This window comes from Saccostrea echinata, unplaced genomic scaffold (genome assembly GCF_033153115.1).
Source record: "Saccostrea echinata isolate AGI-Se365-2 ecotype Australia unplaced genomic scaffold, CSIRO_AGI_Sech_v1 ptg000029l, whole genome shotgun sequence".
Classification (NCBI taxonomy): domain Eukaryota; kingdom Metazoa; phylum Mollusca; class Bivalvia; order Ostreida; family Ostreidae; genus Saccostrea; species Saccostrea echinata.
Genome location: NW_026889778.1, coordinates 1,667,161 through 1,693,120, shown reverse-complemented (window position 1 = coordinate 1,693,120; position 25,960 = coordinate 1,667,161). Strand labels below are relative to the sequence as shown.

The window sequence follows — 25,960 nt, the reverse complement described above, 5'->3', positions numbered from 1 at the left end:
CTTCGCATCAAATTAACTTGTATAAGATAGTATTAAAATTCTTGGTCCACCGACATTTTTTTTGGGGGGGGGGAGGGTGGGGGGGGGGTACTTACATATGTACTTCTCTCAAGCAGGGATGTCCCATTTACTAGGTGGAGGGAGATTGTTTATGATTGGACTAGTCCACTGATGGGATAACAGGAAAACAAAATAGCAAGAATAATCAGCAAACCCATTGCTTTAGTGTTGCCTGTCCATATACAATGTGTTTTTTTAATGAGATAAAATTTGCAGTTAATAATGTAAGAGGGAGAAAAATTTATATTTAAAATTTTATTATTTGTTAATATATAAAAAAAATAAGTATTGTATTTTTCGGGATTTGAACCGGGGGACTTTTCCTCTGGGCCAAGTAGTTTTTCCACTGGACCAGCGTGGTTTGTTTACATTGTATTATTTCACATAACATTGGAATTAGCATGGGATTTAAATTTCTAGTATTTACTGAAAAGATTTATTTTTTTATTAATTGTCATTATCTTCCGTTCTTATTAAAAGTAATGTTGTATTATGAAAAGCTCTGAAATAATTGTAAATATTTTTTTGTGATGTCACATGATTTATATTCTGTTGCATGCTGGTCATTTCTTGTGCTTTCCTAGCCATTGTTGGCAGCAAGTTATCAAGAATGAATATTCATTAATGATCCAGATGGTGTAATATGCTGTAAAGTGTAAACGTCACATATGCCCCTTGCTTAGGAAACATTGTCAACTTATTTCTATGTGGAATAAAGAACCTTGAACACAATCACCGTGTTACAATAAAAAATCTGAAGCTTAAAAATCAGGTTAAAAGAACAAACTTTTATTTATTTCCATAGAAGGTATTTGTTTAAATGCAGGTAACAAATCCCGATGTAAATCAGCTTGCACAAAATCTAGCTCACTAAGTATGATCGCTTAGTTTCGAAACATGGAAATTTTTATCCTTATACTCCCTGACGCACGTTGCGTCAGGCAATGAAAACTTCATAGATTCGAATGCCACAGCAAGAGACTTTTTTCATGGACTTAAAGTTTTTCAATAAATTCAACAAGTCCGGTAATAAGTACCAATGGGAATTCCAACAGACTGTTGGAAGATCTGGTCTCTGAAGACTGCATAGATTTTGTCAACGAGAACTCAAGCATCTTGTTAATGTCAATCTCGTAGTGCTTGTGTGTTTAGAAACAGAATAGATTTTGACAAAGTAAGTTTTAATTAGACCAATGACTAGAAATGAAAATTTGCAATTTCCGTTTTTATTGGAGAAGCTGTTGTTTATTATGTCAACAAGCCTGGTTGTGGGGAATGATTGTATAAAGTATTGAAAATCATGCCTCTTGATGCTATTGATTTTCACAAACTTTTATGATTTCCAAATTTTTAAATCTTTTTTTTTAATATCCAAGTATGATTTACATTACAACACTTCTCGCATATTTTGTTGTACAGTACTGTATTTATGTTTTTGTAAGGAGTAATGATAAAGGCTTGGTTTTTTCACACAGGAAAATATACGATACATATTAGCTATATTTCTAGTATGATCTCGTTTTATCTTTAACTATAACTATATAACGGTGTCGTTCTCTTTTGTATATCGGTGTCGTATGAAATATGGAGATAACGAACAGTAATCTAAACAATACAAATCGGGAGCAGAGCAAACACGACCTCTAAAAAACATCAGAGCTGGGATCAGGTGCAATGGAGGAGTAAGCATCCCCTGCCGACCGGTCACACTCGCCATGTGCTCCTTGTCATGATCAGGAAAACGAAAAAATCCGTAGACAATGCAATGTGTAAGAAATGGCCTAACAAGTATGAAAAGTATGAAAAGTATGAAAAACGTCAGTCAGGATTCGACTTAATGATATTAGCTGACAAGGTCATTGCATCAACCATAGAACATGCGAAATGTTGACTTTAAACGAGACTGTAGATATTCTTGTTTCATCAAATCGTTTGTCAATAGCTTGCTTCGTTTTAGAAACTCTTCGTACGTAGAGCATGCTATTACATATCGAATCAACTGGGAGACAAAAACCCCATAAGCAGGTGATAAGGGTATATTTCTTCTTAAGTAATGGAAGTTGACGATAGAAAAGTTGAAGTCATCACGTTTATCATAAAGTTTTGTTGTTAGGTTACCCTTAAAGTCTTTTTCTAGTAAAATATTCAAATTGAAACAGATGTGTCAGACTCTGTGGTATTTTTTGTTTTATTTCAAGTTCACTGGTATATATCGAGATGACATATGAATGGAAGTAACTACATGTATTATTAATTGATACGTCGTCGATATATCTAAATGTCGAGTTGAAGGCCACAACAAGTGTCTTTTTCTTCTTGTCATATATTAGTTTTTGAATAAATTCTAATAAATTTGAATACAAAAATAGGTTTGCTAATAAGGGGGCGCAAATGGCACCCATAGAAATTTCGACAGATTGTTGGAAGACCTGATCTCCAAAAACTACATAAATATTGTCAATCAGAAACCCAAGCATCTTTTTAATATCTACTTGTGTGTATAATCAGAATGTTTTTTAACAAAATAATTTTGCGAATGACCAATGGCAAGTTAAGTAAATTTATGAGTTCCATTTTTATTGTATCAGTATATACAATATGTATATGTATACATATACAATATTATTAGAATTCCGTACAGCTCACATATTATATGACAAAAATTAATGAGAACAAATGAAAGATGTCACAACAATACTTAATTGTTACCAGGTATATGCGGAGCTATGTATATTCAGTGATGAGATATCATCATATAATGATTGTTCAACCGGAGAGAGCTAATCATATGTATTAAACAATATATGTGTTATATATAAGTTTACACTATATATGCTATGAACATGTGTTATTTACTTAGTGCAATAGTTTTAGGAGATAAGGATTTTGAAATTGCACTTTGATAACACAAGATTGGATTTTATCCGTAGACATTCTGACAGTATTCGGATTATAATGTTTCAGTTCAAATACGCCTTGTGTGGTAAGTATACACATATATATAATATATATACTCTCTCTCTCTCTCTCTCTCTCTCTCTCTCTCTCTCTCTCTCTCTCTCTCAACTGATTTCTTTCTCAAAATTTTGATATGATTTTCTAATGTTTCTTTCGTTTTGAAATCAATTCCATGGTGTTCTTCAGGCCTGTCTTTGCTGACCTCCTATACTGCTGAAGGTAAGATTTTCACCGAGTGCGTGCATTTGTCCTGCTACTGTGGAATTACTTTAATTCGTGGGATCATCCTTCGTGGGCATCCAAAAATATGCTATTTCGCGAGCTTATTTCGTTGGTAGCTTGTATATACAAAAGATTAAATGAACTGATACGTTGCTATCGACTGTGAGTATGTAAATTCGCATGTAATGATGATCCACAAACATTGTTCCCCCACAAGCAATGATGACTGTACAGTATTTGTATTTTAATACATTATTTTTTCCTTCTGTTTAGAGTTATATATACAAAAATTAGTCAATATTTGATTATTGTAAACTGTTAAAGATGCTCATCTCTGAACATATTGAACTGTTCATTAATCCAGCAAAAATATTTTTTTCATGTTTAGAGCTAAACGTTTTACTATACACAGTGATTTTAATCAGCCAAATCTGGATGTGTGAGTTGTTTCCACGGTTATAGTTTGCTTATCATACGTTCAAAGGTTTCCATTTATAATAAGGGTATTGATTGAAAAGGTCTTGGGTTGAGATGCTTGCGCTGTGACGACGTCTCGGAGCCTCGTTTCTGTGAGAGGATAGAGTATTGCCAAGATGGTGACGTAAGAAATCTAGATTAATGAGCTCGGTTTCCGAAATAAGAAATATTTTGATCCAAATATTGTACAAAAAATGAATACGAAGAAAGGCAAATTTTTTTTTTTTTAAAAAATCGTACAAACTTTATGAAAGCTTCCCAAAATATTTATAGATGCCTTTTATTATTTGAAAATCAAACATGGGAAATTGTTATGTTGTAAATTCATGGAAAATATTGCTTAAAGTGTACCGGTATTATTGGTGAATTATTAAGCTACTTTAAACGTTTTAACAAACTTATAATTTGGGATAAAGGAGATGGGCAAACATAGCGTGCAGAAAGCCTATAGCTTCAGAAATATAAAAATAATGTTCAGTTTATGAATTTAATATTTAGAGTAAAGTTCTCATTATTGAAAGTTATGTAATTGTGATAAACAAAACTTTTCTGAGGAAAATTTTCTCGGCAAAATTTATTCTTTTATTAAAAAAAATAATGTGGTATTTGTGGGATTCGAACCCTAACAATAAAAATCCCGAGAATCATTTTCTTTCGAGACTAGCACGCTAACCACTAGACTACACAAGTCCTGACGAAACAGTGGCATTTAAATCATGTTTGTGATATGACCCTTGACTTAATGGACTTCAAGTATTTCTCGAAAAGATTCGTATGTTATGTCATAAAAGTATATTTTTAAGGTACAGTGGGTCATTGCTCCATATTTTTGGTAACCAAAAAATGTATAATTATTTTAATACTTTGAGTATTAACTTTCAAAAAGGTGGAGCGAAGACCCACTCATATCGAAAAGTTGTGTTATAGTATGCGAAAATGACTCTTTTAGCCCGCTTTAGTGTGTGTCTAATATTTCACAGGAAAATAATTTCAATCTTTGAGGGATTTGTACAAATTGTAGAGATTTTACATAAAGCATATTTTAATGTTAGAAGAAATATCAAGGAAAATTTTGATATAATAGAAATTTAATTTTTCATCTTCATGTTTGTCACATTATAGGCTTATCGCTCGTCATGTTCACACATCTCCTTTTTCACTACAATCTTTATTCAGTATAATAATAAAAGATAACCTACCTTGATTGACAGGTGTGTGCCGTTCAGTGGTACCAAAAAGAGAATGGAGATACATCCTTCTGGACCGGCTGTCAACAACAGTCGGTAAGTCTCTCTCTCTCTCTCTCTCTCTCTCTCTCTCTCTCTCTCTCAGTGTGCCGAATAAATACAAGTATGATAAAAATAATTTAATATATTTTCTCATATTTTTTCTCCAAATCTTTCTGAAATTAATATTGAAAATTTTATGACTTCCGGATAACTGAAGGGAAACTGAAGTGGTACACGTTCCATAGGCCTATAAGTTTATTTCTGAAACAAGACAAACATATACATGTATGTGGTAATTTTATTTTATAAATACTTAATAATAACAATGATTTAGTAGCTTAAAATTCATGCTTACATATTTCAAACAAAGTCTTTTACCCTCAGAATTGTATGAAGTAGGGGAAAGTATGTATGAAATCAATAAAACTGTTCGTACATCTTAACTTTCACAAGAAAACTGTTTCCTGCTGCTTTGGTCCTTTGGATCTCTTGTTTTAATATATTTGATTTAATGTTTAAATAAGAATAGCTTTTTCTTGACATACAGAGTTGTCCAAAAGTCACCAACAGAACAATCGTACAGACAAACAAACGTAAGATTCATGGATCAGTGTTGTGTCAAGAGTGTTGCTATGGTGATTTATGTAATGCAGAAGGCTGTGGGGCACCAGGTAGGTGTAGTTTGGTTTGATTTTTAAAGGTCGCTGTGCGTGGAAAAGGGAACATTTGTATATGGTGGTCTTCCCATTGAATATCTGTAAAATTTGTAACATCAAAAAGTGATTTCATTAAGTAGGAATGGCAACTGTAGTTATAAAACAACAATTTATTGTATAGCTTTTGATCTTGGTTATTGTCAAAAGTTAAATGTACTGTGACATCTGTTGTTAGTTATTTTTTTTTAAGTTACAATAAAACCTTTAGTTGCTGAACGCTGCAGAACTGTAGCTCTCTGGTCGAGTAAATTCGGACAGACAAACCTGGTTGAGCCTCTTCTTAAGAAATTTATACAGGTGACTTCCAAAGGAGCGTTAATGAATTGATAAATGACCGTGAACTTAAGAAATAAAGGAGATAATATTCAGTGGAAGTAAATATCTCAAAATGACGGAAAACTTTTACAATTTTAAATGGCTAATTTTATTCTAGGAGTATCAGTAAAGACAATGAAGGTCTATCTATTTCAATTAGTTTTAATGAACACCTATTTTAATGTAATTATACAGTTCATTTTTGCCTTTCGTGGTACAATACTAATGATTAAAACAAATTATTAAGGGTAACAACTTTTGATCAAATTAGTTTTCCAGTTATCCTAAGTTAGACTTCTATTGATTTAGACAGCTGTTTGATGTCGTTGAGTGATCGGCACATATTTTAAAATGAATACTGTATATACAGGGTTATTTTCGCCTTTTCATACTTGCAAGCAATTTTGCACCGTTTTGAATTCGCCCAGTCACAGTTCTGTTTAAGAAATTAAACTGTGTTCTTTGAATTCGCCCCGTTTAGAATTCTCCCACCTGTGAGTAGTGCAGGAGGGGCAAAAATAAAACGGGGGCGAATATCTCCCTGTATACAGTATTTTGTTTTCTGTCAAAGAAAAAAATATTAGAGAAAAAAATTTTATTTAACTTTTTGCATTTTGAACATAATTTCAAAATTTGAAAAATAAAGTTAAATTTTTCCTGTGACGTTGATTTATTTTAAACTTAAAAAAAAAATTATTTATTTTTGTAAATCAATGTTTATCATTTCAGCTTATCCGACCTCTAGAGGACCGATCTGTTTTAATTGTGCTCACACCTTAAACCCCTCAGACTGTCATCACGTGACTCTATGTGGAACCAATGAGGTAAAGAACAGTATATCTCTTAATAAAAATACACTTACGTCAGTTAATTCCAATTTATATCAGTAACTACATGTATTGTTTTATGGTCATTATATCCAACACAATACGTTCTCTTAACAGAAAAAGGTGTCACCGAGGTCAATTCAAAGCAAAAATAAAACTTCAAGGAAAATAGTATTTTTAATTTTAAAAAAATGTTTTCTTACGAGGGCTGTTCGAAAATTATTGAGACAAATACTTTTACTCCACAAAGGACAGAGATAAATTCATAAAAATTCGTCAACGTTTTTTAAAGAACAAATAAAACAAATGTACAAAATTTCTAATTTATAGGATAATTGAATAAGTTCCGGTGAAATTATAAACAAGCATATGTCTATTGACCTGGAGCAGCATCGCTACGTCATTTTAACGTCAGGTCAGCCGATATATTCTCATTGTGAAATGACCAGAAAGCATTCAATCTACTTCCTCTATCATTACATATAACATTTCAAAAATCAAACTGTGTCTTATAATTCTTAATCGATTCTTTAAAAAAAAAAAAAAAAAAAAAAAAACAATGCTGTTGCTGCCCCAGTGTAAAATATACAAAAAGTGTCAAATACAGGTTGACTTAGCATCATGCAGTACCGAGTTATGCAACGCGTGTCAACGTTATTTAGTCCGTAATAATTGATGGTCGTCCGGGGCTTTTATTTTTACTCTGGTTGAATTATTTGTAAGAAAATGATATATACCAATGAAACAATAAACCCTTAGACTTGTTTTATTGCATTGTTATTCTTTTAGCAGGTCGTTTAGTCTGGACAAGAGTTCTCAATACCGCTACACAAAATTTTAGGTATGATCGCTGCTCCGCCTTGACGTCAAAATCCGTTTTGTCGTCGTTATCAGATAGCTATACCGCGCGTAAATATTTTAATGATCTCCGTATTTCTGATCGAAATACTAACAAACTTGCACAAAATGAAGTCAAAGTTAAATTGAAATATTATATACATAATTTGAATTATTTTCGCTCTTACTATGTATCCACTGGGAGTTTTAACGTTGGTGTTACATATTTTCAATATCCGATTTCGTGACTGCGCCGAGTACCCCTACCACTGACACATTAATATTCCATTGAAAAGATGAAATAAAATATTTTTAAAATATTTCTTGTTTTTATTACTTCTTAGAGTTTGTCAAATGTATATGCAAATTTTCACCGAAAAACGTTCATTAGAAAGAAGAATATACACAATGTCTCAATAATTTCCGAACAGCCCTCGTACTTGTGATATATTTCTTGAAAATAGACAAAAGTCTAGAGCTGTACGTAGAGTAGCTTGAAATAAGATGTTTTGTCACTATTCTTATAAGGAACTACATATTGTAGGATTTGAGAAAATCTTAGTTAAAGAAACTTATATCTTTTCCCCACCCTGCATGTCATAAAACTTTCTTGTATGGGCCAAGAAAATCAAGACTTCCACATTAGTAAATACTGTAAAACAACTGGAATTTCTGTGAATTGCAGTTATGTGTAACTGAAAGAAAAAAAATGTCTAATTTTTGTGTGTAAAAGGAGCTAATACAAATTGGAGCGCGAGGTTTGTATAGATAAGGATGTGTTAAAAATTCAAAGTAGGGACATGTATATACATTGTCATATATATTATTTTACAAACGCCGTCAATTAGATTATTATTTCTATCCTTTTTGCATTTTAATTGTTTATAAACGAAATGCGAATGTGATTTCATATAATTTGAATGATCACATACAGAAAAAAAAAAAAAACACGCTTATTGCAAAAGGCCAGGAATGAACAATTTTTATTCGCTATAAACTTAATTGATTAAATATGTAATGTTATAAAACAACAGGGAATACATTCTCAGGTAATTTTAATTTATTTGAAATTAATTGTAATATCTATTATGTTTCAAATTATTTTTAAATTAACTTAAAATCTGTCCTAAAAAGTTCCGTCTGTGCTCCTTTTAAATTAATTTATATGAAATTGTACATGTCACTAAAAACTTACAGCGAAATTAGTAAAATTAATTCCTTCTCTTCATTTTGCTTCTAAATTATTTTTCCCATTTCCCATCTGCATGCACAATTTAATAACGAAATTAAAAAAAAATTCTTTTTAATTTACAAATACTTAAAAGTCCGAAACATAAAAAAATTGACACAGAATACGGCTGAAATAAATTGAAATCAGTGAAAGAGCGATGACTCTGTCTTTATAGTTCGAAGAAATATTGTAATGAGTGTTCTTAGGTGCTTATATAAAAAACAAATATCCAATAATAAGTAATAAAAAAAAATATTTAACAGCCACTGTGTCCATCTTCTTGCTTTTTTTTTTAGCAGTTTGACTTTAAAATCAATTGTTAAATGTCTAGCATGCTCGTATACATAATGAAGTGTGTGCGCATACACCCAATGATAGCTATTTTTACCTACATTACAAACGATAATCATTCAATGTATCAACAATAGATGTGTTTCCTTGGAGAGAGGCCTGTATTCGGACAACGTTACTTTACAAGTCACTGTGAAGATATACACGTAAGTAAACATCTAACAAATCACAGTGAAGATACACACGTAAGTATATATCTAACAAGTCACTGTGAAGATATACACGTAAGTATACATCTAACAAGTCATTGTGAAGATATACACGTAAGTAAACATCGAACAAGTCACTGTGAAGATATACACGTAAGTATACATCTAACAAGTCACTGTAAAGATATACACATAAGTAAACATCTAACAAGTCACTGTGAAGATATACACGTAAGTATACATCTAACAAGTCACTGTAAAGATATACACATAAGTAAACATCTAACAAGTCACTGTGAAGATATACACGTAAGTTAACATCTAACAAGTCACTATAAAGATATACACGTAAGTATACATCTAACACGTCACTGTGAAGATATACACGTAGGTAAACATCTAACACGTCACTGTGAAGATATACATGTAAGTAAACATCTAACACGTCACTGTGAAGATATACACATAAGTAAACATCTAACAAGTCACTGTGAAGATATACACGTAAGTAAACATCTAACACGTCACTGTGAAGATATACACGTAAGTATACATCTAACACGTCACTGTGAAGATATACACATAAGTAAACATCTAACAAGTCACTGTGAAGATACACCTGTAAGTAATCATCCAACAAGTCACTGTGAAGATATACACATAAGTATACATCTAACAAGTCACTGTAAAGATATACACATAAGTAAACATCTAACAAGTCACTGTGAAGATATACACGTAAGTAAACATCTAACAAGTCACTATAAAGATATACACGTAAGTATACATCTAACACGTCACTGTGAAGATATACACGTAAGTAAACATCTAACACGTCACTGTGAAGATATACACGTAAGTATACATCTAACACGTCACTGTGAAGATATACACATAAGTAAACATCTAACAAGTCACTGTGAAGATACACCTGTAAGTAATCATCCAACAAGTCACTGTGAAGATATACACATAAGTATACATCTAACAAGTCACTGTAAAGATATACACATAAGTAAACATCTAACAAGTCACTGTGAAGATATACACGTAAGTAAACATCTAACAAGTCACTGTGAAGATATACATGTAAGTAAAAATCTAATAAGTTACTGTGAAAATATATACATGTAAGTATATATCTAACGAGTCACTGTGAACATAACACTCAGGGCAATTGAGCAGTGAGGGTTATTTATCCTGTCAAAGCTTACCATAAAACGGAACCTCGGTTTTTAAGAAAGATCCGTGACTTTCACTTCTATTGCATGCACTTGGCGAAGGAACGGTCACTATCTATGTTTATGTATTAGGTTTGACGCTTCGCGGCTAGCGAGAATCGAACCCGGGTCTCCCGATCACGAAGCGAACGTCTTACCACTAGGCTACCATGAACGATGTGGAGGAATTGGAAGGAGACTTGTAAAAAAGGAGATGGGAGGCAAGAAGAAGGAGATGAGAAATAAAGAGGTAGCGCTGAAGGGAAGACGGGGAAGCAGATTGAGTAATGAGGAACAGAGAATGGGGGAGGGGGAAAGAGAAAAAATAAGCCATGCTATAGAAGAAAGAATTTTTTACAAATGTCCAAATATTCAAGCTCTTGCGTAATTAATAATATAATCCCTAGGCATGTGAAAATCATGTATCAGCGCCGATTATTGTTGGAAGGAAGCGATCTCTGAGGGGTCATAGGTCATATGCACCATGCTCAGGTTGTTGTCAAGGAGATCTCTGTAATATCAACTGTAACGCTTCATTTACTTCCGGTACCATCATCAACACAGGAACTACTGGTGGTAAGTTTTCTTGATAATCTTTCTTCAAATGAATATATAAAATTGATAATCGTATGCTTGCGTTTTTCAAATACTTTAATATTATTATGTGTTCCTAATTCTACAGTATGTGAAGCAAAAGGTAATTCTTTTGTCTTTTATTATTACATGTCTGATGCATGTTTACAAAATTCCACATTGCTTTGGTTAGCACCGACTCATATGACAGAAATATCTGGCAATTATGCTTTCTACGCACATCTCACGTCATCAACGACAAACAATTACGTCATATTTAACAACGTTACAACCAATGAAGGCTTGGCTTACAACGGGAGCACAGGAATTTTTACTTGTAAATACAGTGGGCCGTATGTCTTTTCGTGGACCATAGCTACAAGTAATCAGCGCTACACAGGAACAGATCTTCTAATTAATGATGTCGCGCTCGGTTCCTCCTTCACAGACTCTCGAGGAAGTAGAGTCACTGCTGATTCAAGCACGGGCTTTGTAGTTTATAACCTGAAGTTTGGGGACAAGGTCAGAGTGAAGGTCAATGGAACCGCTAATGCAATGTTGTCCACGTTCTCTGGATGGCGACTTAATTACAGTAAGTTTTACTTGGTTTTTATTAATAGAAGATATATTCATGTTTTCTTTAGCACTTATTAATAGTGTAAACTCCATGTTGATAAATGTTTTACCCTTTATTTGCTTTCTGTTTAATTAGTGAAAAGACGCTCCTTTTTGTAAATCATAAAGTGCATTAACCTGCTATTCGTAACTTCTGTATCTCTCCATTTCGCAAGACCTTATTTTCGCGAGATAGGCATTTGGTATTTATAAGAGAGACAAACTTTCCCCGATTCTCATTATTGTTGTTTGAATTTATATCAATAAAAAAAAGTGATTTACAGTATGTAAACAAATGAGCAGTCAATATTTCTTGACTAAAAAGAAAAAAAAATTACTTTGACTTTATGTTTTATTTAAGATGACGCGTATTTCTATGCTAGAGCCTCTACATCGCTAACAAGACCTACGTCCATATCATACGGCTTCAGTTTCCAGAATGTAATCACAAACAACGGACACGTGTACCATTCCGGGAATGGCACGTTCGTCTGTCCAGAGTCAGGCTTGTATGCTTTTGCATTCTCGGTCGAGGCCCATCGTCAGGATTTCATGGTTTACTTTTACCGGAATGGACACAAGTTGAATGAACTTGGGGTGTGGCCCGATTCCTCCTCTGGACCATACGAAGACACCTCATCCACTCTACAGTTGTTCTCTTTGACCCCTGGGGACAGAGTGTATCTTTACACATCTGAATCTGGCAGCACTCTAGAACCTATACATTCTACGTTTTCTGGATGGCACATTGGTTCAAGTAAGTTTTTACCTGACCTTATATTCTAACTTGTCTAGTGTCATCAAAACGCTTTTTATAAAAGCCTTTTCAAGTTTCCCTGTATCGGCAACCCAGCATACAAACAGTACACAAATCAGTTTAGGTAGATATGATCCAAACTTTATTAAATGAATAACTGTTATTATTTCTGAGTAAGTAAGAAATGGTGAAAGATACCGTAGTAACCAACCAATAATCAATATTTAACAAAAATTATATCACAATTTCTCTTGTACAAAGCTTGTAAACCAAGCCTCTAAGTGTAGGATAGACCACAATGGGTAGATTAAACATTAACAAGGAAATATGTAAAAATCACTCTAATTTACTTCTTTTTCTTTACTTGGGCTTTTCAAAGACAAGGAATAACTATTTATAAGATCAGTTTTACTAATCATATTAAATATGCAAGTAGTTCATATTTGAAATAAGGTTATACATGTTCAAATTTTACAGAATAACTTTCTCTAAGTGTGGTTTGAAGTTCCCATCGATCAGGCTTTGGAAGCTTTGTATGTACTATGCCTAAATAGTAGTCAGGGATTGACACGCTGCACGAGTATACTTTGTGTCAAACCCTGATTACTATTTAGGCATAGTGCATACAAAGCATAACACTCTTGTTTTATTATGCTGACTGTTGTATGAAAACCACAACTGAAATAAATCCTTGTGTGCAGATATCAAATCCCATTGATAATTTTTATGTACATTCCTTCACTAAGAGTATATACTAACGAGTGTTTTAATTCATTGAACTCAGTTTGTGTAATGATGTGTATTTTACTGTGATAATACGAGGGGTAATCAAAAAGTTCGTGAACTGATGCGATATAATTAATACTGTGTAGTCTGTGCTTACAAAATTTATGAAAAACATAAAACAACAAAAGTTTAAGAAATGTTGAAAATTTTAGCTTGATACGTTGATAATTTTCCAAATTATTCTAAAATAAAAAACAGTATATGATCACCCGGCGCTGTCGCCGTTTAGTTTCATGACGTCCGACAACGTCATTGTTTCTCAATGTCAGCTTCGTCTGCCTTCTACACTTATCTTGATGTGATTACCTGGAGTAAAGTAAGGACTTAAGCCCGTCTTGTTTATGTGACTTTACAATGTCATGAACAGCTGCTTTCAATGCATATAATATTGTAAATGTATCTATACGTAGGGAAAGATCCTCACTTGATTATGCCAGAATACTGAGCTTGTTGGAGTTCAATTTCTACCACACATGATCAACGTCACTTTTCGACGTGACTGAATTTTGACACCCTGACTACAACTTGACTTTAACTGTGCATCTTTCTTCTCTTTGAATCTTTTTGGACATTTAAAACAAGTACTCTGGATATATTTTATTTTTCTGTAGCCCGTTTAAACATTCCCTAGGTCTATACCAGTTTTTCCAGGTGCGAAACTTTAAAGAATGTTGGAAACAGAAACTCTCCCCCTTTTTGACGTCATTTTCAAGCCCTTAATTATTTGGACACTCCATATAAAATTTAACGATAAAATTTCATAGAATTTACAGAATGGGGTAAAAATTGCAAATTTTACGAAATAATTGAGTTGTAACACATACCGGACTTTTTGACGACAAATGCTCATATCAAAAGAGTTTTTCTCAGTTACACTCAGGTAGAAAAAACGTCCTATTTGAGGTTGCGCCGCTTGGACATACCATTGCTTACAAAAACATTAACACTTTATTAAAAAATAAAACTTATGATTTATGGTTTATTCTAAAGATAGATAGGATGATGCTAACTAAATGTATTAAAATTCATTGATGTACCTAAAGCGGTTTTAATTTTATGGCGCTAGTCCACGAACTTTTTGATAACCCCTCGTAAGTAAAACATTTATTTGAATATTTTTTCCATTAATTACCACTGTTTCATTACCGCTTACAATGATTTTTTTTTTTGGTTCTCAAAACCCCTATTATGACGTCACATGCTACATGCACGGCATTTTTATAGCGTTTCATGCAGTTAGGTATAATGTACAGACAGTTTCAAAAAATTTTAGTTGAGTAAAGGGGAAAAAGGTTACATGAAACTATTTTGGAAAATAATTTTGTTTATTTTTCCTTAAAGTGTCAAAATATATGAAACTATATTTATGTACATTAAAATACCATGTATTGGGTAGTGGCTTCTGTGGCGTTAACGATAGCGCGTCGGACTGACGATCTTGGGGTCGTAAGTTCGATCCTCGGCGTGAGTGCTGTAGAATTTTCTTTAGAGAAAGAAGCCGTGCAGTATTTCGGAATAGTATGTTTACGCTATATATAGAAAGTTTAAACTATGCGAAAATAGTTGGGTATTGATTATGTAAAGAGAAACTTACAGAAAGCATAATAATACTTCAATGTCTCTGCTGCGTATGCTTTAACCTCATTGTCTCTGATCCAACTGCTATTACCTAAGTGTGTCTGCTCTGCCTGCTGTAACCTCATTGTCTCTTCTCCGCCTACTATTACCTAAGTGTGTTTCCTCTGCCTGCTATAACCCCAGTGTGTCTCCTCCGCCTGCTATTACCTAAGTGTGTCTCCTCTGCCTGCTATAACTCCAGTGTCTCTCCTCCGCCTGCTATTACCTCAGTGTTTCTGCTCCGTGTGCTATTACCTCAGTGTCTCTGCTCCGCCTGCTATTACCTCAGTGTCTCTGCTCCGTCTGCTATAACCTCAGTGTCTCTCCTCCGCCTGCTATTACCTCAATGTCTCTGCTCCGCCTGCTATTACCCCAGTGTCTCTGCTCCGCCTGCTATTACCTCAGTGTCTCTGCTCCGCCTGCTATTACCTCAGTGTCTCTGCTCCGCCTGCTTTAACCTCAGTGTCTCTGCTCCGCCTGCTATTACCTCAGTGTCTCTCCTCCGCTTGCTATAACCTCAGTGTCTCTGCTCCGCCTGCTATAACCTCAGTGTCTCTGCTCCGCCTGCTATTACTTCAGTGTCTCTGCTCCGCCTGCTATAACCTCAGTGTCTCTGCTCCGCCTGCTATTACCTCAGTGTCTCTCCTCCGCTTGCTATAACCTCAGTGTCTCTGCTCCGCCTGCTATAACCTCAGTGTCTCTGCTCCGCCTGCTATTACTTCAGTGTCTCTGCTCCGTGTGCAATTACCTTAGTGTCTCTGCTCCGTCTGCTATTACCTCAGTGTCTCTCCTCCGCCTGCTATTACCTCAGTGTCTCTGCTCCGCCTGCTATTACCTCAGTGTCTGCTCAGCCTGCTATTACCTCAGTGTTTCTGCTCCGTCTGCTATTACCTCAGTGTCTCTGCTCAGCCTGCTATTACCTCAGTGTCTCTGCTCCGCATGCTATTACCTCAGTGTCTCTGCTCCGCCTGCTATTACTTCAGTGTCTCTGCTCCGCCTGCTATTACCTCAGTGTCTCTCCTCCGTGTGCTATTACCCTAGTGTCTCTGCTCCGCCTGCTGTTACCTCAGTGTCTCTCCTCCGTGTGCTATTACCTCAGTGTCTCTGCTTCGCCTACTATTACCTCAGTGTTTCTGCTTCGTGTGCTATTACCTCAGTGTCTCTGCTCCGCCTGCTATTACCTCAGTGTCTCTGCTCCGTGTGCTATTACCTCAGTGTCTCTGCTCCGCCTGCTATAACCTCAGTGTCTCTGCTCCGCCTGCTATTACCCCAGTGTCTCTCCTCCGCCTGCTATTACCTCAGTGTCTCTGCTCCGCCTGCTGTTACCTCAGTGTCTCTCCTCCGTGTGCTATTACCTCAGTGTCTCTGCTCCGCCTACTATTACCTCAGTGTTTCTGCTCCGTCTGCTATTACCTCAGTGTCTCTGCTCCGCCTGCTATTACCTCAGTGTCTCTGCTCCGTGTGCTATTACCTCAGTGTCTCTGCTCCGCCTGCTATAATCTCAGTTTCTCTGCTCCGCCTGCTATTACCCCAGTGTCTCTCCTCCGCCTGCTATTACCTCAGTGTCTCTCCTCCGCCTGCTATTACCTCAGTGTCTCTGCTCCGTGTGCTATAACCTCAGTGTCTCTCCTCCGTGTGCTATTACCCTAGTGTCTCTACTCCGCCTGCTATAACCTCAGTGTCTCTCCTCCGCCTGCTATTACCTCAGTGTCTCTCCTCCGCTTGCTATTACCTCAGTGTCTCTGCTCCGCCTGCTATAACCTCAGTGTCTCTTCTCCGCCTGCTATTACTTCAGTGTCTCTGCTCCGCCTGCTATTAACTCAGTGTCTCTCCTCCGTGTGCTATTACCTCAGTGTCTCTGCTCCGCCTGCTAATACCCCAGTGTCTCTGCTCCGTGTGCAATTACCTCAGTGTCTCTGCTCCGTCTGCTATTATCTCAGTGTCTCTCCTCCGCCTGCTATTACCTCAGTGTCTCTGCTCCGCCTGCTATTACCTCAGTGTCTGCTCAGCCTGCTATTACCTCAGTGTTTCTGCTCCGTCTGCTATTACCTCAGTGTCTCTGCTCAGCCTGCTATTACCTCAGTGTCTCTGCTCCGATTGCTATTACCTCAGTGTCTCTGCTCCGCCTGCTATTACTTCAGTGTCTCTGCTCCGCCTGCTATTACCTCAGTGTCTCCTCCGTGTGCTATTACCTCAGTGTCTCTGCTCCGCCTGCTGTTACCTCAGTGTCTCTCCTCCGTGTGCTATTACCTCAGTGTCTCTGCTCCGCCTACTATTACCTCAGTGTCTCTCCTCTGCCTGCTATTCCCTCATTGTCTCTCCTCCATGTGCTGTTACCCCAGTGTCTCTGCTCAGCCTGTTATTACCTCAGTGTTTCTGCTCCGTCTGCTATAACCTCAGTGTCTCTGCTCCGCCTGCTATTACCTCAGTGTCTCTGCTCCGTCTGCTATTACCTCAGTGTCTCTGCTCCGCCTGCTATTACCCCAGTGTCTCTGCTCAGCCTGCTATTACCTCAGTGTTTCTGCTCCGCCTGCTATTACCTCAGTGTCTCTGCTCCGCCTGCTATTATTTCAGTGTTTCTGCTCCGTGTGCTATTACCTCAGTGTCTCTGCTCCGTGTGCTATTACATAAGTGTGTTTGCTCCGCCTGCTATTACCTCAGTGTTTCTGCTCCATGTGCTATTACCTCAGTGTCTCTGCTCCGCCTGCTATAACCTCAGTGTCACTGCTCCGTGTGCTATAACCTCAGTGTCTCTGTCCGTGTGCTATTACCTCAGTGTTTCTGCTTCGTGTGCTATTACCTCAGTGTTTCTGCTCCGCCTGCTATTACCTCAGTGTCTCTGCTCCGTGTGCTATTACCTCAGTGTTTCTGCTCCGTGTGCTATTATCTCAGTGTTTCTGCTCCGCCTGCTATTACCTCAGTGTCTCTGCTCCGCCTGCTGTAACCTCAGTGTCTCTGCTCCGTCTGCTATAACCTCAGTGTCACTGCTCCGCCTGCTATTATCCTAGTGTCTCGGCTCAGCCTGCTATTATCCTAGTGTCTCTGCTCCGCCCGCTATTACCCCAGTGTCTCTGCTCCGCCTGCTATTATCCTAGTGTCTCTGCTCCGTGTGCTATTACCTCAGTGTCTCTCTTCCGCCTGCTATTATCCTAGTGTTTCTGCTCCGCCTGCTATTATCCTAGTGTCTCTGCTCCGCCTGCTATTATCCTAGTGTCTCTGCTCCGCCTGCTATAACCTCAGTGTCACTGCTCCGCCTGCTATTATCCTAGTGTTTCTGCTCCGCCTGCTATTATCCTAGTGTCTCTGCTCCGTCTGCTACTACCTCAGTGTCTCTGCTCCGCCTGCTATTATCCTAGTGTCTCTGCTCCGTGTGCTATTACCTCAATGTCTCTGCTCCGCCTACTATTATCCTAGTGTCTCTGCTCCGTGTGCTATTACCTCAGTGTCTCTCTTCCGCCTGCTATTATCCTAGTGTTTCTGCTCCGCCTGCTATTATCCTTGTGTCTCTGCTCCGTGTGCTATTACCTCAGTGTCTCTGCTCCGCCTGCTATTATCCTAGTGTCTCTGCTCCGTGTGCTATTACCTCAATGTTTCTGCTCCGCCTGCTATTATTCTAGTGTCTCTGCTCCGCCTGCTATAACCTCAGTGTCACTGCTCCGCCTGCTATTATCCTAGTGTTTCTGCTCCGCCTGCTATTATCCTAGTGTCTCTGCTCCGTCTGCTACTACCTCAGTGTCTCTGCTCCGCCTGCTATTATCCTAGTGTCTCTGCTCCGTGTGCTATTACCTCAATGTTTCTGCTCCACCTGCTATTACCTCAGTGTCTCTGCTCTGCCTGCTATTATCCTAGTGTCTCTGCTCCGTGTGCTATTACCTCAGTGTCTCTGCTCCGTGTGCTATTACATAAGTGTGTTTGCTCCGCCTGCTATTACCTCAGTGTTTATGCTCTGTCTGCTATAACCCCAGTGTCTTTCCCCCGCCTGCTATTACCTCAGTGTTTCTGCTCCATGTGCTATTACCTCAGTGTCTCTGCTCCGCCTGCTATAACCTCAGTGTCACTGCTCCGTGTGCTATAACCTCAGTGTCTCTGTCCGTGTGCTATTACCTCAGTGTTTCTGCTTCGTGTGCTATTACCTCAGTGTTTCTGCTCCGCCTGCTATTACCTCAGTGTCTCTGCTCCGTGTGCTATTACCTCAGTGTTTCTGCTCCGTGTGCTATTATCTCAGTGTTTCTGCTCCGCCTGCTATTACCTCAGTGTCTCTGCTCCGCCTGCTGTAACCTCAGTGTCTCTGCTCCGTCTGCTATAACCTCAGTGTCACTGCTCCGCCTGCTATTATCCTAGTGTCTCGGCTCAGCCTGCTATTATCCTAGTGTCTCTGCTCCGCCCGCTATTACCCCAGTGTCTCTGCTCCGCCTGCTATTATCCTAGTGTCTCTGCTCCGTGTGCTATTACCTCAGTGTCTCTCTTCCGCCTGCTATTATCCTAGTGTTTCTGCTCCGCCTGCTATTATCCTAGTGTCTCTGCTCCGCCTGCTATTATCCTAGTGTCTCTGCTCCGCCTGCTATAACCTCAGTGTCACTGCTCCGCCTGCTATTATCCTAGTGTTTCTGCTCCGCCTGCTATTATCCTAGTGTCTCTGCTCCGTCTGCTACTACCTCAGTGTCTCTGCTCCGCCTGCTATTATCCTAGTGTCTCTGCTCCGTGTGCTATTACCTCAATGTTTCTGCTCCGCCCGCTATTACCCCAGTGTCTCTGCTCCGCCTACTATTATCCTAGTGTCTCTGCTCCGTGTGCTATTACCTCAGTGTCTCTCTTCCGCCTGCTATTATCCTAGTGTTTCTGCTCCGCCTGCTATTATCCTTGTGTCTCTGCTCCGTGTGCTATTACCTCAGTGTCTCTGCTCCGCCTGCTATTATCCTAGTGTCTCTGCTCCGTGTGCTATTACCTCAATGTTTCTGCTCCACCTGCTATTATCCTAGTGTTTCTGCTCCGCCTGCTATTATTCTAGTGTCTCTGCTCCGCCTGCTATAACCTCAGTGTCACTGCTCCGCCTGCTATTATCCTAGTGTTTCTGCTCCGCCTGCTATTATCCTAGTGTCTCTGCTCCGTCTGCTACTACCTCAGTGTCTCTGCTCCGCCTGCTATTATCCTAGTGTCTCTGCTCCGTGTGCTATTACCTCAATGTTTCTGCTCCACCTGCTATTACCTCAGTGTCTCTGCTCTGCCTGCTATTATCCTAGTGTCTCTGCTCCGTGTGCTATTACCTCAGTGTCTCGGCTCCGCCTGCTATTACCTCAGTGTCTCTGCTCCGCCTGCTATTACCTCAGTGTTTCTGCTCCGCCTGCTATTACCTCAGTGTCTCTGCTCTCTGTATGCCTCTCCCCAGCGTTCCTCTCTATCCATACTGTATCGTTTTTTTGAGTTCATTTTAATGGTTCTGGCTCTTTTTATCAATAGTACATGTATGTTTTCTCCGTTCTAATAATATCCTCTTATTTAGTAACCTTTAAGGCACTTCTTTACTTTCCGATTCCTTTCTCTTATGAATTTGTTTTCATTGCTTCTCGAAATAGAACTGCTTGTTCTCTAATCTGTTTCAGGTTGCAGATCATCTATTGTACTAGTGTTGAGATTCAAAAGTACTTATTCCGTCACAAAACAAGAAACAAACAATATTCCGTCACAAACTAATCTTCTTACTCGCTACTGTCAACTTCTTTGTGTTGCTTCTGTTGTTCTGACCTCTAATGCTGATTATTTTGGCTTGAAAAGTCTTTGCTCTGAAGAGACAATGTTTCGAACTGCTGGTAATAAATTTCTGTGAAGGTTTCTTGTTCTTTCTCAATTAGGAATGATAAATTCCCAAATGACAGAATTTGACTGTTTTACGACACTGTTTGGTAGTCCCATTTATTCCTCCAATGCAATTTTTTTTTTAATTTAACTTTTTAAGTGCTGGTACTGTAGACTAGAAGAGACAACACACGATAATTCTGATTTCACTAGGTTCAATATTTATCATTTTACAGGGAAATCAAATCCACAGTAAATAAGGTTATCAAAGAATTAAGTACCTGTCACATGGTACAGACCTTTAACTGGAAGTAAAACATTGTAACACATTTTATCACCATGATACTAAAGCGGCTTACAGTACTGCATTTCTTGCCATTAAATCACACAGGTGTGTTTGTTTCCTGTGTGACCGGATGTATTCCTTGGTTACCCTATGATTCCTTTCAATTTATTCTTATGTGTTTTGGTGTTTTCAGCTAATGTTTTATAATATCTGCTGGTAATTTCGGAATTCTGTCAAACATTAAATAAAATGGAAAATATCACATTCCTGTTTTGTTTAATTATATGCATGTAGTATTAATGAAACACCTGTTAATGTTTTAAAGAATTTAAGGAGGTGCTTTTATATTTCTTTTAGCGACTTCCACGCCAGCATTTTTGCAGATGGCCTCGGATTCCACATCTTCGTCTCCGGCCTACTACAACACAGAGTACCTAGACACGACAAATTCATTTTACCACACCCAATTCCAGACTCCCAAAGACGGCGTCTATCTATTCTTCTGGAACATGGAAGCTAATGGTAGACATCACAGATCGTGGATTCAGGTAAACAGCGAATCTGTAGGGGAGACGATCTCGGATGGAAGAAACGCAGACTATGACAGTGGCTCAGATGTGGCCATTTTGCGCCTGGAGAGAAACGATATCATTACTGTCAAGCAGGATGGAGCAGCAGATGGTGATCAGACCATGATTTCTGGCTATTTCATGTTCTCCTAATTTATGTATCATTCTTATCTTCATTAAACTTTCTAATTGCTAGCTACATTAAGGAGTGTTTTACTCCGAGTATTGGGGGGGGGGGGGGGCATACAAGAGATTTTAAAGAAGGATTAGTATTTTGAAATAATAATTCCATTCGAGTTTTGATTTAGAATAGTCAAACGAATTGAAGAGCATTCAAAAGTTTCGAAAATTTACGATTTGTAACCGAGCAATTTTTCAAATGAATCAAAGATCGTTTAGAGACAGTATACTGCATAATAAATTGGTGTTACAGAGCTTTCTTTTATCTTGTTTTACGTCAGCATTTTGCCAATTCTCTGGTCGTTATAATATCCTTGTTTGCAAATATAATCTTTCGGTGACATACATGTTTCATTGTTTTAAATGCAAAAGGTGATTGACCGATTGATTGATTTATTGTATGTTGATTTAGGCCCCCTTCGAAAATTTTTCACTCATACAGAGACGTCACCATAGACCGGTGAAGGGCTTCAAATTTAGATTTTACTCGGCATTCAGGGCCATTGAGCAGTGAGGGTTCTTTATCGTGCCAACGCCTACCGTGACACAGGGCCTCAGTTTTTAAGGTCTTATCCGAAAGACACGCAACTTTCACTACAAAGTGCCGAGCGCTTGGTGAAGGAACAGTTGTTTCCAAATCTTATAGACTTAGGTCATTCGCGGCCGTAATTCGAACACACGACTTTCCGATCACGGAGCAAGCGCTCTATCTACCGAGCTACCGTGACGGTGCAAAAGATGAAGATAACAAAAGGTAATTGATCTTAAAAATAATTTACAAACAATACATATCTGTGTATTGTTTACAGGATTTTGAGATGGATCACATTTCGTTATCTTCGTCTTTAATTAGTTATTCAAATTTTGCCAACAGAATATCCCAAAGTTGAAAATTCAAATAATTAGCACGTTATGTACAGTAAATCCCCAATAATCCGGACACAGATAATCCGGATAATTCACCTTCTGGACAGTTCATATTTATGTATACCAAGTCTGTATCGTAGTTCGGAGGCGTCATCAATCCGGACAATTTGATCAAGAAAAAGTGTCCGGATTAGCAAGGCTGAATTTGAACAAATTTACTGCATTACTAAATATTGATAAATAAACGTTATGGGTTATTAATTGTTTGTGGTACTTAAAAGCATATATACTAGACACTGGCTGAAGACCTAAATATATAATCTAAAAACTACTCAGATTATGAAAATAAAGAGTTGGAGGTCACTGATATGAAATATCATCCTTAGTTTAATAGTTGATGAACACTGCAACAAGCAACAAAAAAAGTGTTTTTAATTTACCAAATACGAGAAAGAAAGGTAAGAATAGTTCTACTGTTTATGTGCATTTATTCCCTCACCATCGACCACAAAAATTATACTAGGCATATCTAATTACAGCTCCATATATTCTGTTTCATATTTTTCAGCATTAAATCATAATTAGAAAATTATTGTACGGCTAATTGTCATTAATAATTTTAATTTTGGGGGAAATATTTTCTTATAAGTATTTTTACACTAATCATTTTTATTATTTCGATTGACCACTCTTTTAGAAAATATCGAATAATCACCAATGGCGATGTTTGTAATTTCCGGTTTTTAAGAAAATCCGACCTAGAGATAAAAAGATTTTTATGCAGCTTACTGCATGAATCATACACTTATATATAGATAAAACAAGAAGTAAGAACAAGAACTACAAGATTAATTACAAACTATGAGTTAAAGGTGATTGAAAACCTAGTTATGGAATTTCGTGGAAAATTGAAAATATGAAGGTAAAAAGTTCATAGTCCATTAGAAATGATACACAATTTACAGTGGAGTCAACAGAGTATCCAGGGAAACATCAGAGGAGGGATCAGGTGCCATGGGGGATTAAGCATTCCCTGTTGACTGGGCACACCCACCGTAGCTCTTCGCTTTAATCAGGTAAACGACGTAATCCATAGAAAAATCAGCGTTTTATAACAGTATAATGATTGTTCAATCATGCACATTAACTAGAATTTATGGTATGTATAATGCGTGTCTGTATACACTGTCGATATGTTGTATTACTAAGTACAATTGTTCTTAGAGATAAGGATTTTGAAATTGCACCTTGATAACACATCTGACTGGAGACCATCTGTAGACAATAATATTCTGATAGTATTTGGATAATGATGTATCTGTTCACTTACTTCCTATGTGGTATATACATCTCTCTCTCTCTCTCTCTCTCTCTCTGGATGATTTTCTGACATTTCTTTCCCTTTTAAATCCATTTCATATTTTTTTTCTTCAGGACTATCTTTGCTGATCTCTTATACTGCTGAAGGTAAGTTTTTTAGCAAGTGCGTGCTCAACATGCCTTTGTTCAAAAATATGCGTTTTCTATATTTAATTTTCTCTTTTTCCGTCCCATAGTGTACAGAACACCAGTAAATATTTGATTATTATGAGGAGTTAAAGAAAATATGAAGATAACGAACAGTGGTCATGCTCAAAAGTTCATTCAGACAATAGGAATTGTCAGCAGAGCCAACAAGGATCTGAAAACTGGATCAAGATGCCATTGGGAGTAAGCTTGCATAACCGAACCTTATGAACCGATCTATTATCGTTAATCTGGAATTATCGTTATGAATATTCAATGCTATGTAATATAATTCACGATGATTCTAAACATTTAGTCATCAGACGAAGGTTTGGGATTGAACTTCTGTGAAATGATTCCACGAGATTTGTTGGTTTAGTCATCTTGCTGTCTAGGCTCTCAAAAAATAAAAGCATTTTAATTTTTTTTCAAAGGTTTTGGGTTAAGATGTTTACGTTGTGATGACGTCTTAGAGCCTCGTTTCTGTGAGAGAATAGAGTACTGCCAAGATGGTGACGTAAGATAATCTAACTTTATTAGCTCAAGATACTTAAAAGAAATATTTCTATCCAAATATTGTGTGAATATAAAGAAAGAAAGCCAGTTCAGAAAAAGTAAAAAAAAAAAAAAACAACAAAAAAAAAAGAAAGAAAAAAAAAACAAAGCTTTCTAAAATACTTGTATATATACTTTGTATTATGTGAAACTATAAAGCCACTATCTCTGTGTTTGTTAACTTTTCTTAATTTATGGAATTAATTGCAATTTGCATTTCAGAAAGAGGGATCTTGAAGCTTGTTGCTTAGAATGTATGCTTGGTGATTGATTTAGAAACCACAAAAGTTTTACTAACCTAACAAACTATAATGTTTTGAACTAAAATATTCATTAAAATTTTTTTTTATTAGAAATGATCTTTATTCATTGACAGGTGTGCGCAGTACAGAGGTACCGAAAAGAGAACGGAGATACGTCCTTTTGGACTGGTTGTCTACAACAGTTGGTAAACTAACATTACATTACTATAGTTAGATGTAGTTTACAATGGTTAACTGTAGTTTACTATGGTTAGTTGTAGTTTACCATAGTTAGATGTAGTTTACTATGGTTAGCTAAAGTTTACTATGATCAGCTGTGGTTTACCACGGTTAGCTGCAGTTTACTATGGTTAGCTGTAGTTTTCTATAATTAGCTGTTGTTTACTATAGTTAGCTGTAGTTTACTATGGTTAGCTGTAGTTTACTATGGTTAGCTGTAATTTTCTATGGTTAGCTGTAGTTTTCTATGGTAAACTGCAGTTTACTATTGTTAACTGTAGTTTACTATGGTTAGCTGTAGTTTACTATAATTAGCTGTAGTTTTCTATGGTTAGCTGTAGTTGATTATGGTTAGCTGTAGTTTGCTATGGTTAGCTGTGGTTTACTATAGTTTGCTGTAATTTACTATAGTTAGCTGTAGTTTATTATGGTTAGCTGTAGTTTACTATGGTTAGCTGTAGTTTACTATAATTAGCTGTAGTTTTCAATGGTTAGCTGTGGTTCACCACGGTTAACTGTAGTTTACTATGGTTAGCTGTAGTTTACTATAATCAGCTGTAGTTTACTATGGTTAGCTGTAGTTTACTATGGTTAGCTGTAGTTTACTATAGTTTGCTGTAGTTTACTATAGTTAGCTATAGTCTACTATGGTTAGCTGTAGTTTACTATAATTAGCTGTAGTTTTCTATGGTTAGCTGTGGTTCACCACGGTTAGCTGTAGTTTTCTATGGTTAGCTGTAGTTTACTATAATCAGCTGTAGTTTACTATGGTTAGCTGTAGT

At 37.1% G+C, this 25,960-nt stretch overlaps 1 protein-coding gene and 1 pseudogene across 1 annotated transcript; both read left to right on the top strand.

Moving 5' to 3' along the window:
• The first annotated feature begins 3,015 nt into the window (after window positions 1-3,015).
• On the top strand, window positions 3,016-21,843 carry LOC133194312 (uncharacterized). Its single transcript, XM_061330294.1, has 11 exons — window positions 3,016-3,043; window positions 3,205-3,237; window positions 3,759-3,841; window positions 4,929-5,000; window positions 5,494-5,617; window positions 6,707-6,801; window positions 9,301-9,369; window positions 11,000-11,168; window positions 11,359-11,757; window positions 12,142-12,537; window positions 21,377-21,843. Exons 1-11 carry the CDS (start codon window positions 3,016-3,018, stop codon window positions 21,739-21,741), a joined length of 1,833 nt encoding a protein of 610 aa, XP_061186278.1. The 3' UTR covers window positions 21,742-21,843.
• A 2,231-nt stretch (window positions 21,844-24,074) lies between these two features.
• The window catches only part of LOC133195457 (uncharacterized), a 67,935-nt pseudogene continuing 66,049 nt past the window's right edge, over window positions 24,075-25,960 (top strand).

Coding starts and splice junctions, on each gene's coding strand:
- LOC133194312 (XM_061330294.1), top strand. CDS start 3,016: ATGTTTCAGTTCAAATACGCCTTGTGTG. Junction 3,044..3,204: donor GTTCAAATACGCCTTGTGTG/GTAAGTATACAC, acceptor GGTGTTCTTCAG/GCCTGTCTTTGCTGACCTCC. Junction 5,001..5,493: donor CCGGCTGTCAACAACAGTCG/GTAAGTCTCTCT, acceptor CTTGACATACAG/AGTTGTCCAAAAGTCACCAA.